At 33.1% G+C, this 11,401-nt stretch overlaps 1 protein-coding gene across 1 annotated transcript; it reads right to left on the bottom strand.

Moving 5' to 3' along the window:
- Window positions 1-8,456: 8,456 nt before the first annotated feature.
- On the bottom strand, window positions 8,457-10,907 carry LOC118057544 (palmitoyl-acyl carrier protein thioesterase, chloroplastic). The gene is made up of 6 exons (XM_035070149.2): window positions 10,157-10,907; window positions 9,830-9,963; window positions 9,514-9,627; window positions 9,245-9,422; window positions 9,074-9,142; window positions 8,457-8,945 (listed from the first exon to the last, which is right to left on the bottom strand). The coding sequence occupies exons 1-6, from the start codon at window positions 10,616-10,618 to the stop codon at window positions 8,706-8,708; spliced, it is 1,197 nt and encodes a 398-aa protein (XP_034926040.1). The 5' UTR covers window positions 10,619-10,907; the 3' UTR covers window positions 8,457-8,705.
- Between the last annotated feature and the right edge of the window lie 494 nt (window positions 10,908-11,401).

Consider the following 11,401-nt stretch of genomic DNA (forward strand, 5'->3'; position numbering starts at 1 on the left):
AATATAGCGTTGCATCAATTGCTACAGTCTTTTATATGAATTCAATAATGAAAATCGAACTGGATGTTGGAGGGGTAGGTGCAGTGGATTAGTCACTTGAGCAACATTGTCCTTGTCCAAGCTTCTTTACATCTACTCACTATATTCCTCGTATACACAGTGATAGGAACACCTAACCCTAAGTCGTTGGTGGGCGTTAGCCTTCAACACAAGAAAAAATAATCTAGAAATATGGTCCCGATCTTTTAATTCATTTATTTGTGTCAACACGAAATAACATGTTGATTATCTCCTCGTCGTTTTCCATGTCTTTTTTCTTGCCCTTTTCTTCGAGTTTAAAAGAACTCTTCCCATGAATATCCCCCTCCTTTCACTCCTTGGAATCGAGGCTGCAGGTTCCAATAAAACTACCTCTCGATGAATTAGTCAAGTTTTACTCGAGCTTAATTTCAAGGAGAGAAAATCTCTTTTATTTTTACATTAAAAAAGAAATTAGCAGTATCTTTTATTGTGGATGACATTTACTTTAAAAATCTCTTTTATTTTGACATTAAAATAATTTATCAACTTTTTCATTGATCGACAATCGATTCAATGTTATCCTTGCAAAGCCAAATTGGAGTTGCTAAACTTTTTTGCTTTTCTCGGTCAAAATTCCCTAGTGGCAGCTTTATTATTGCTCCATGCATGGACACCGCAGTCGTCGACAGAGGAGGATTCCGATATGCATGGACGTTTAGCCGACTTGGTCATTTATTTTCATTAAGAAACTCGTTGACGGGTTTCAACTTATTGTTCTTGGACATCCAAATTTCGGTTTCCAAAGAGTAAGGTACTACATTAATAAAATCAAAATTAATTAATTACGAACAGAAAACTTAGGTGGAATCTCGAAAACGTTGTAAAATGTCTTCAAAGTACTGTACTCGTAATAATATTCTGATTAAAAAAAAAAAAAACTGTGCTACAATTGCTTTTATTTTTAATTGAATAATCAAGGATTTTCATATAATTTGCTCCTTTTGTGAGTACAAGCAATCCACCTCATCCACATGCCTCAAGTGAGGTTTGTATCGAAGTTCGTGAATTTAACTTAATTATGAAATTATTTACATTACAAAGTACTAATAGGAATTAATTTAGAGATTTGCACTCCATTTCAGAGTACAAATTAAATCGAGAAGTGCGTTTGAATATTTACATAACATTACAAGCAGTCCCAATGCCAACCCTAAGTTTATTTTAATTAAAGTTGAGCAATAACGCGCAGAAGCATGTGAAAGCAAATAAATAACTAAGAAAAAAAAGAAAATCGAAAGAAAACTTCTCAACCCTCGTTCCTAGGTGATCCTGGATCAATACCATAGGCCAAACAAATTTTTTAGAGGTGACTTTTTTCTCATCAAGAACAAACAATTTTTTTGTTTAAATACATCATATAAATAACAAATATATATAAAAAAAACATAATTTACAATAATCTCTTTAAAAAATTATAAAATAAATAAACAAATAACTGCTATTTAAAAAGAATAAACAAAATAGTTCAAAAAATCAGAACTAGAGAGAATTAATTTAATTTTTTAAAAAATAATTAATGTAAACTAAAAAATATAAGCAGAAGATGAAGGATATTAATAACAAATTTTTACTGGTTATTTAAGTTATTTTTAACCAAACAAGTCGATTGGTCACGTTAAGATAATTTCTTTATAATTTAATTTTTTTCATAATTTAATTTTAAACTTGAGTTAGATAATGAAATGAGTTATAAAATTTTAAGATTAACCCCTATCAAATTAAGTAATGATATCCAACTTTTTGTATTTTACATGTAGCGTGGCATGGCTTATTAACTAATTTAGGTTATTGAAAGACTCAATTAGACAAAAAAAAAAGAAAAGTTTGAAAAAAAACCCCTAGAGTAGCATTAGAAATCCTCAATGCTATAGATTTACTATTATGTAACTTTTTTGTTTTTCTAGATGATAAAAAGATTGATGTGATTTTATGTAATCAAATCTTAACTATAATGACCCACAGATACCTTGTAACATGCGATTAAATCACACAAAATCACTGATACAGTCTTCTACTCATATGAGTAAATATAGGAAATAAACTCACTTTAACCAATTTTATTAAAAAATAAAAACTAGCCTTGCATGTATCAACTTGAATCAACCGAGCGAGTGATGTCTCAACTTTGATTTAAGAATTACACTCAATTTTTACAATTAAATCAAACAAAATCACTGATACAGTTAAAACTGATTAACCCAATCACCCAATCACTAGCTAATGTTTTACTCGCATGGCTTAAAATAGAAATAATAAAAAAAAAGAGCTGACTTTAAGTAATTTTACTTTTTAAAAATAAAATAAGAATAAAAAAACCAACCCTACGCCTGAACGAACTGGTTCAACAACTGGTTAACCGGAACCACCTGAGCGGTTCATGTCAGATTGAGGTTAACTCTAATCAGATACTCCCAGCTTTTGTTTGCATGCTAGCACTTTTGCCAGCTGTTAAATCATCTTCATTGCTTAAGCTAGTTCCGCCATTAATCTAGCCACCTACTCTCCAGGCAACAATACTCCAAGCTCAGGCACTCTCACACAGCCTGCCCCATGTAGACATCGCATTTATTACCGGAGACAGCTGATTCTCTACTAAATTCGGCGGACAACACACAACGGTCTCATTTTTCGGTCAGTCACTTATGAATGAGTGAAGAAAATCAGTGCTGGTGGGTGGTGGGTGGTCGGTGGTGGGGGTGGTGAACGGTCCTGCCACTGATCAGCTTAAGTTCACATAGGTGTTTCGTATTGCGGTCCAAAACACTTTTCAAAAAATTAAAATTTTTTTTTTAAAGTAATATATTTTTTATGTTTTTAAATTATTTTCATATGATAATTTCAAAAATAATTTTAAAAAAATAAAATAATATTATTGGTATATTTTTTTAAGTGAAAAATACTTTAAAAAAATAACCTCAACCAGATTTTCAATCAGTTTTTCTACTTTTCTCTGTACCACTCTTTTTTACTCTCTTTTCCTCTTCTTTTTAACTGCCTACGGGCAGTGGTGATGATGTTAAAGCTTATTTAGTACTGCAGTTATTGATGTTTTTTAAATATTTTTTTATATTAATAATATATTTTTTAAAAAAATTATTTTTGATATCAGTATATTAAAATAAGTTAAAAATATATTAATTTAAAGTTAATAAAAAATTTAAATTTTTTTTAAAATACTTTTAAAAACATAAAAACAAATAAATTTATGTTATTATGTATATACACCATAAATGCATGCAGTATAATTTTTTAAAGTTCACTTTCTTTTTTTCTTTTTTGAGAAGGGATATTCTTTTTAGTATTTGTAGAGATTAAATAATTAATTTTTTAGTTTGATATATCTACTTCTTTTTTTTTTTAGAGAAATTAGATTTCATATCTATTTATATAAAATTACAAATTGAAACAGAATATATATTTTATCTAAACAGTAGCAGAGTTTCGTGTGGAATTGTGCAAGTTGAGTGCGTATGGAAGGAACTGCACTGTCTTTGTTCATACTTATCACATCTACGTCACAGTTCACTGCCTTCCTTCCCTTTGTACGTAACTGGAAATTACACATACGGATTGAATCCTGTGGGCCCAACTCTATACACACACATGTGATTAGTAAGAACTAATAAGGATACAATTATTGAGCCCTTTTCTTTTGAATGAGTTTCAAAATACTCATATTGCTTGGTATATGTCTTGGATAATTAATTAACTTTTTAATTCTAGAAATTTGATTTTTTTTATCTATAGAAAAAATTCTCTTTCATGAATTTGAGAATTCTTTAATAATTTAGTAATTTTTTTTAAAAAAAATATAATGATTTCACATATAAATACATTAGAAATAAAATATACAATCAATAACAAGCCCTAGTGTGTAAAGAATTCCTGATTTATATATAACTTATGAGCTTCTTTATACAATGAACCCCCTCGTATTAAAGGATTCATGATTTATATATAACTAATGAGTTTATTTATAGAGAGGGGATGGTTAAAGATGTAATATTATTTTGACAGTATTAATAATAAAAAAATATCTCTAGTATAATATATACACAAATATATATATAACTGTAAATAAAATATATCTGACTTATCAAAGTAAAATATCTTTAAATAATAGGTTTAATGGTTTGTCAGACCCATATATATCTAGACTCGAAGTCTAGTGAAGCTCGGAGATAGTAGATCTAGTATTTCATAATATCTATATATGCATGCATATGTCTAAGTGTCTAAGCTCTGGATAAAAAAAAAATCCATCACTTATTTTGAGATGTAGAATACAATTATACTAAGACATGAGAAGAGATATCATCTCTCGAATCCCCTCCAATCCCCAAGTAAGTGGTATAGGTATGGTATTTCTTACTCGCTGCATAAGCACCTATTTACAAGGCTCAAACCCTAAATGTGTGAAGATTAAAGTGTATACTGAAATATGTTATAAAACTTCGTCAATGGTGTCCCTCCATGGATTCACCTAGTTAAGCCGCGGCTAAAATTGTAAAAATAAAAACTTTAATACAACTTGTAAATAATTCAAGGAACATGACAGGTATAGAAACCATTAAAGGTACTAAAAATACAAGAAGAATAACTACTAATTTATCCGCTAATATATTTCCAAAAAAATCAAAAGCTAAGTGATAAAGATTGTGTGAAATCTTTTAAATTATATTCTTAAATATTTTAATTTTTTTTTAAATAAAAAGATTTTATATTTTAAAATCGTTTTTGATATAATAATATTAAAAATAAAATAAAAAAATATTTTACACCATCACCACTGTTACAATTCTAAACAAAATATTTCCAGCAATCTCGTCGTCCAGGTTACAACTACAGCAGTAGCAGCCGACGACGCTTTAACTCTAGCGTCTCTACTTTGTAGCTACGTGGGAATATTTTCCGGATTCCTTCCAGCCTTAAAGATTTGAGTGATTCTTTTTTTTACTTCAAATATTACGCCATCATCTTTTATACGAGCATGTTTGGCAGTATGGTAGTGGTTGTTTTTTAAATAGCTTTTTATGTTGCAATACATATCAATGATATTTTTTTATTTTTTAAAAATTATTTTTGACATCAACATATCAAAACGATCTAAAAAATACAAACCACACTCAATTTTAATAAAATAAAAATTTTAAATTTAATGAAACACCGTTTGGCACCAATGCCAAACGGTGTCTATATCTCTATCTGTTTTCTAGTGGAACAGAGGGAGGGCCGATACCTGAACTTGATGATGTGTTGGTACTACATTGGCCCCACGTGGTGGGTCCCTTTGGTATTTACGGCCGAGCCCACGTGACTGCCCCCACTTCCACTCTCTGCACTTTACCATTTTCGTACATTTTGGCTGCCGTCTTTAGGGCACCGATGCATCGTATTCCGTTCAATTTACTGCTCTCTATATACTTATACGTACGCATATCCACTTGTTGTACTTGTAAAGCAGCACCTAGAACCTACAACTGTACGCTATCATCACCAAAAACAGAAAACGTTTTTGTTAAAATAAAACGAGTTTGACATTGCATACAGAACGCCGATGACTTAAAATTTATTTTTTTATTTTTTTAAATTGTTTTGTTGTTAAAATAAATTTTAATAATAAAAAATATTATTTTAATATATTTCTAAATAAAAATCACTTTTAAATATAACTATTAAACATTAATTAAAATAATTTAAATAAAAAAATAAGAATTATTTAACCAGATAGTGGGTGGGGGACTCACCTCCTCTTGCCTCTATGTGGCTCCGCCACTGCACAAGAAGGCTTATACTTGTGTTTGATGATGGGCTGCCACCCTTCAGAATTGGAGTCTCCTAATCCTCATATGATAAATAATTATCTTGATGATATTATCTTGTTACTGTCATCTCATAGATTTCAACCTCCTCACTGATCACACACTTTCAATTTTTTTAGAAAAATTCTAGTTAAGATCCTTTCGATTTTCATGTACCATCCAGATATATATTAAACTAAGGGAATTTTTGGCTAGTGGAGAGTCAGTTGAAACATACACATCAAAATCAAACATACACGTAAAAATGTTTTTTTGTGGTCCTTGGAAGCAATCATAAAGGAAGACAAGGGAAACAAAAGAAAACAGTGGTTAAAGAACGTACTCCTCCCATGGAGATATATATTTCTTCTTCTTCCATTGTACGTCTACTTCACAAGAAGGCGACCAGACAGTTTTACCTTAACGAGGACCTCCAGTGTCGGAGCTATACCCGGGGCACAAACCCAGCTCTCGAAGTTCAGACCAGGCCTACATATAATGACAAGTCTGCCTCATTTCGGTGCAACTATGCCAATCTATGGGCTTATTTGTGATTCAATGGTGGACGTTGCCTTTAGACTTCAATCTCTGTCAATTCCAAACATGGCCCGATGATGGTTAACCCATTTTACCATGCTAGTGTTTTTTGTTTTTTTTGGTAAAACCGTGCTGATACTAATTACTAATTGACATCAGTTGTTAGGAGACGACCAAACTCTTTGGAAATCTATATAATTCAATTGACTTCTTAGGTTTTAAACAATTCTCATAAGAGACCCGATGAAAAGGAACCATTATCTGCCCGTTGTTGGGACAATAAACATATTTTGTTGGGAAGCTACCAGAAGAGAAGTTAGCTGCTGAAATGGACGACAGCGTTCGCTAAGGAAACGACAACATTTTCAGAAGACGCGAACGTTTTGCTTCGGATGACTTGGTTTTCGGCTTGTTAGTCAACGATGTTTGAAATATGTTTTCAAACTTCAAGTTGCAAATTTTAAATTCTTAGTTTTGTCTGTTAATTGCACAAATGCAGCAGGCAGGGGAGGTATGAAAATTTGTTTAGAACAATCTAGTTCGTGGTGGGAGGCCTAGACTACCTCATGTTACTTGAATATTTCTCAGCTTCTCCAGTCCATGTCCATATGTAAACATAATAGTTAAATAATCCCAACTTGTTATGGAAGGATTTTAGAAGAACTAGTTCAACAATTATAACACATGTCACCCAACATAGATTAACTTATTAGAACTCAAGGAAAGAGGCCAGTAGAATCTCCTTCTAATACCATTTTAATCAATGGCATCCCAGGGTCAACACAAAATCAGGCAGTGGAGGAGCACTTAAGAGATCGGGCAATGTTATTATAAAATATCAAATCAAGTTTACGCAAGGCCCAGAATAGGTAGAAAGCACAGGCAAACAGGGGAAGGAAGGAACTGGAATTAAATGGAGATTGGGTGTAGCTTAAGCTCCAACAATATTGTCTATTGAGCTTGCTTCCGAAGAAAAATAAGAAGTTAGCTTATAAATACCACAGACCATTGAAAATACAAGCAAGGATAGGGAAGGTGGCTTATCGTTTAGAATTACACGACAAGCTAAGGTCAAAATCCACCACACCTTCCAAGTTTCTCTTATGAAAAGATGAACCGACGAGGACCAGCAGCCAGAACGCAAGCTACCGCTTTTTGGTTTGGAAGGGAAGAAGCTATAGTTGGAGCCAACATAGGTGCTCGATCGGAGAGAACGAGTCTCTAAACGCAAAACCAAGAGGGAACTTCCAGTCCGATGGTAAGGACAGCAAAAAGAAGATGTATGTATCGAAGAATCTTGGCTTAGGAATACTTACCTACACCTCGGGGGAAAGATTCTCTAAGAGGAGAGATTGTAATGGACCTGGGAAGATCTGATGAAGATGAACCATTCTCTGCCAGTTGTTTTTGTTGTTAGGACAATGAACATATTATGTTGGGAGGCAACTAGAGAGGAGTCATGAGCTGCTGGAAGGGATGGCAATGTTTGGCAAGTAAACAATGGCATTTTGAAGAAAAGGAAGCAACATCATTTTGAGAAGACGTGAATGTTTTGCTTGGAAAGACTTGGTCTTCAGTCTCTAGGATCTTTGAGATCTGTTTTCAATAACAATTGCAGGCGTGAGAGGTATGAAAAATGTTAAGAACAATCTAGTTAATCCTAGAAGGCTAAGGCTAAGGCTTCCTTGAATCTGCTAAGAAACTTTTAATTCCATTCAATTGAGTCCTATTGTTTGCAATTAAATCCTTTCAATTTAATATAAGTTCGTGTGGATTATTGTTAAAGACTGAATATTATGACAACTTGTAATTTGCGATAACTCATGTCTTAAAACAAATATTTAAAGTTAAAAAGAACATTTTCATGTAATTTTCACATCGATTGTAAATAATTCTAAATTTATATAATATGATCCTTGAGATTCCTAAAAAAATTTTAAAGTTACCATTTATGCTATATGTAGGTATTTCGAGAAACCCAATAGTTCAATCATCATGCATTATAAGAATTAAAAATTCTCAAGAATCCTTCTAATCTTGAAATGAATAGACCATCTTAGACTGAAAAGATAAATATAGTCTCGATACATGAAAGTTTGCTTGATGATACTCTATAGTTTATGCTCTGCATATAAACCAGTAAATGGTTGCACAGTCAATAACATGTGCTTGTAACAACATTTAAAGCAACAACGGTTAATATACAAAAGAAGGAAGCAAAACAAATAGAAAAACAAAAAAAGCAAAATAGAGCATGAGCTGTGGTTGAAAATATATGAAATCGCATCACTCGTGCTTTAGTTTAGATTTCCATTCTGTTCTTGCACGAACTATCTCTGCCTTGTCAGCTTGCATACGAAGCAGATGTGTGTGTTCCATGTCTGCTTTGCGATTACTGGAGTTGCTGTTTGAATCTTCGCTCTTGCTTGTTAAAGATTCGAGCAGGTTTGATTGCCGACACTCTCGTCGATACTCAAGGGTCATGCTTGTCAGGTTGTAATGTTCCAGGACATGCATTGGCACGCTCTACGAACATAACATCAAAATAAGCTATAATAAAAAGTAATCCTGTTGATGCTCGTTTAATGAAAATTGTGCTTGAACTGTTGAATTTATGAGTGGTGAGGGATTTATGTTTTTAAAATCTTAATTACCTCCAAAATCCATCCAATGTATTTGACATTGTTTACATGTTGATTGGCATCCATGTCACTCCATCTTGGCTGCATGAACACAAGATTCCAGGAATTAATAAACAAAACTATTTGTAAACAGAGGAGATTGGTAATAAAGACAAGCTACAAATCTTAGTTATCTCCGCTTACAGCTAAGCCGGATTGAATTCTGCCTGCTGTTTCATCAGTGAGCTTATCAATTTTTTCAACATCGTTGTGTTCAGCTGGAATTGCAAGCCTGTTTATGTAGAATGGTTGCAATTCTTCCCTGACTTCACCTGGGATTTTGGATAGCTTTCTTGTTTCTCTATTCATGATCACCCATGTGCTGCATTGAGATGATTAATAATTGGAGTTAAAGCACTACTCTCAATAGATAGAAATCATTCACTCGCACTTTTAAGATGGATGGGAAGAACCTTGTTGCTCTTGTTATAATCTCTTGGGTGTTGTAGTCTCGAATTATCCAGTCCCTGCGCATACCATTCTTCCCTGTTGCATCAACCCAAGTATCAATCTCAACGACGTCTCCCCTGTCGCATTGAGTTGTCCAGAAACAGTATGTTCAAATCACAAATGTTAGTAATGTAAAGAATATAATTTAGAACGTCTATATATTAGCTATAGAACATGTTGAAACAATTCAGAAGCTGGTGTATTTGCAAAATTTTCTTGTCCTGTCGTTCTTCGCAACGTTATTTAAGAAGAATTCTGGACTGCAAGAAGATAACATACCAGCAGCTGTATCGCTGTACTTGAACGTGAATGCGAGTGACTACCCAAATAAGTTTCCTGATGCTCATCTCTCGGGTGGCACCGAAGCCGTTTCCAGCAAGTCCAGAGCTCGTCACATGGTTTAGAGCAGTTTCCTAAAGTAAATGCATTTAGATAGAGTCCACTCACTGTGTGATACATTAATTAATCATAAAAACTTGATTGATTGGCACTTGCATTATAGGCCACAAATGTTTGGAATTGAGAAGGAATGGTACACAGGTTGTCTAAAAGCTTTGCAGGAAAAGGATAAATGCCATGATAGGATGACAAAGTTTACTAACTAACCTGAAGGAGATTCATCAATGTTTCCATGGTGGCTGTTTTGTCAGGTCCAATCTCATAAGACCTGATACTGAATGTCTGCCTATAAACAAACCTATCCTCCAAAAACCTCCCAAGCAAATATGTGTGAGGTTCACCAACATTGCTATCGATTGCCAACCCACTGGGATTTGTATTGCCTATATACGGAGACGGAGTCTCCTTTACATGAATCCCATTCACCTTCTTCCCATTTTTCATGTCCAAGCTCGGTGGATTACCGGCGCTTGCTATTGCGTAAAAGCTTCGTTTTTTCGGGGTGATCGTGCGCCAAGAACAAGAAGATCCTGCCTTGGCCATGGCCAATATTGTCATATTATTCTTTTTCTCTACCTTGTACAAATTCCCTGGAAAATATAATCCAGATGCACCCTTTGTCGCCACTGATGCCATTGCTAAGTGATCATTCATTGAACACAAGCACATTATAGCCCCATAAATTTTGAAGTTTGTAAAAGGAAGAGGGTGAAGCTTCTAGTTTAGATTGGTCACTTCCTAGAAGAGAAAATTTTCAAAGTTTTTGTTGGTCTAACTACATACTTGTCTACAAAAGAGTTAAACAAGAAGCCTAAACCAAAATATTGGAAAAACTATAGTTTTTAACTTCAATTAGAAGGAGAAAAGCATTAGTAAAAGAGGAAAATGAGATTGATAAGCAGCTCAACTACTTCAAGGATTGGAAATGGTCTCCATTGTTAGCTTACACGCAAATGTATAGGGATTTGAACGGTGTTGCTTGCCTGCTTTTAAGGGCTCTGATAGTTTTTAAATACCTGCTGGATGTTGTGGTAATCATCAATAATTACCTAAACCACTCATTTGTTTCCTTCGAGCTAGAAAAAAAGAAAAAGAAAAAAAGGGACACCTTCAATCATAATAACTAATCGTTTTTTATCCATGTTTCTATGGTTTCTGGCCTATATAATGAAAAAGGGAATTCGAATCAAAAAATTAAAATGCATTTTTTTAAAAATACTTTCAAAAGCAATATAAATGTATTATTAAAGATTTTGATCAGAGATCCACTGAACAAAAAACAGCTAAAAAATACCTTTAGCATAAAAAAAAATTTATTATTGTGTCGTATGAGATGACGAAATATGGTTTATATCTGATTTAGGTGTAGTCTATGACAGCTCTCTATCTGTTTTTTAATTTAATTATTACTATTATTATATCAAATTTTTACCAATTTGAGAAAACTCTCAT

This window comes from Populus alba, chromosome 15 (assembly GCF_005239225.2).
Source record: "Populus alba chromosome 15, ASM523922v2, whole genome shotgun sequence".
Classification (NCBI taxonomy): domain Eukaryota; kingdom Viridiplantae; phylum Streptophyta; class Magnoliopsida; order Malpighiales; family Salicaceae; genus Populus; species Populus alba.

Excerpts from the sequence above, each read along its gene's own strand:
- LOC118057544 (XM_035070149.2), bottom strand. The coding sequence starts at position 10,618 with ATGTGCTTGTGTTCAATGAATGATCACTTAGCAATGGCATCAGTGGCG. Across the intron at positions 9,964-10,156 it reads CATTGATGAATCTCCTTCAG|GAAACTGCTCTAAACCATGT; the intron begins GTTAGTTAGTAA and ends CATTTACTTTAG. Across the intron at positions 8,946-9,073 it reads ACATTGGATGGATTTTGGAG|AGCGTGCCAATGCATGTCCT; the intron begins GTAATTAAGATT and ends TTATGTTCGTAG.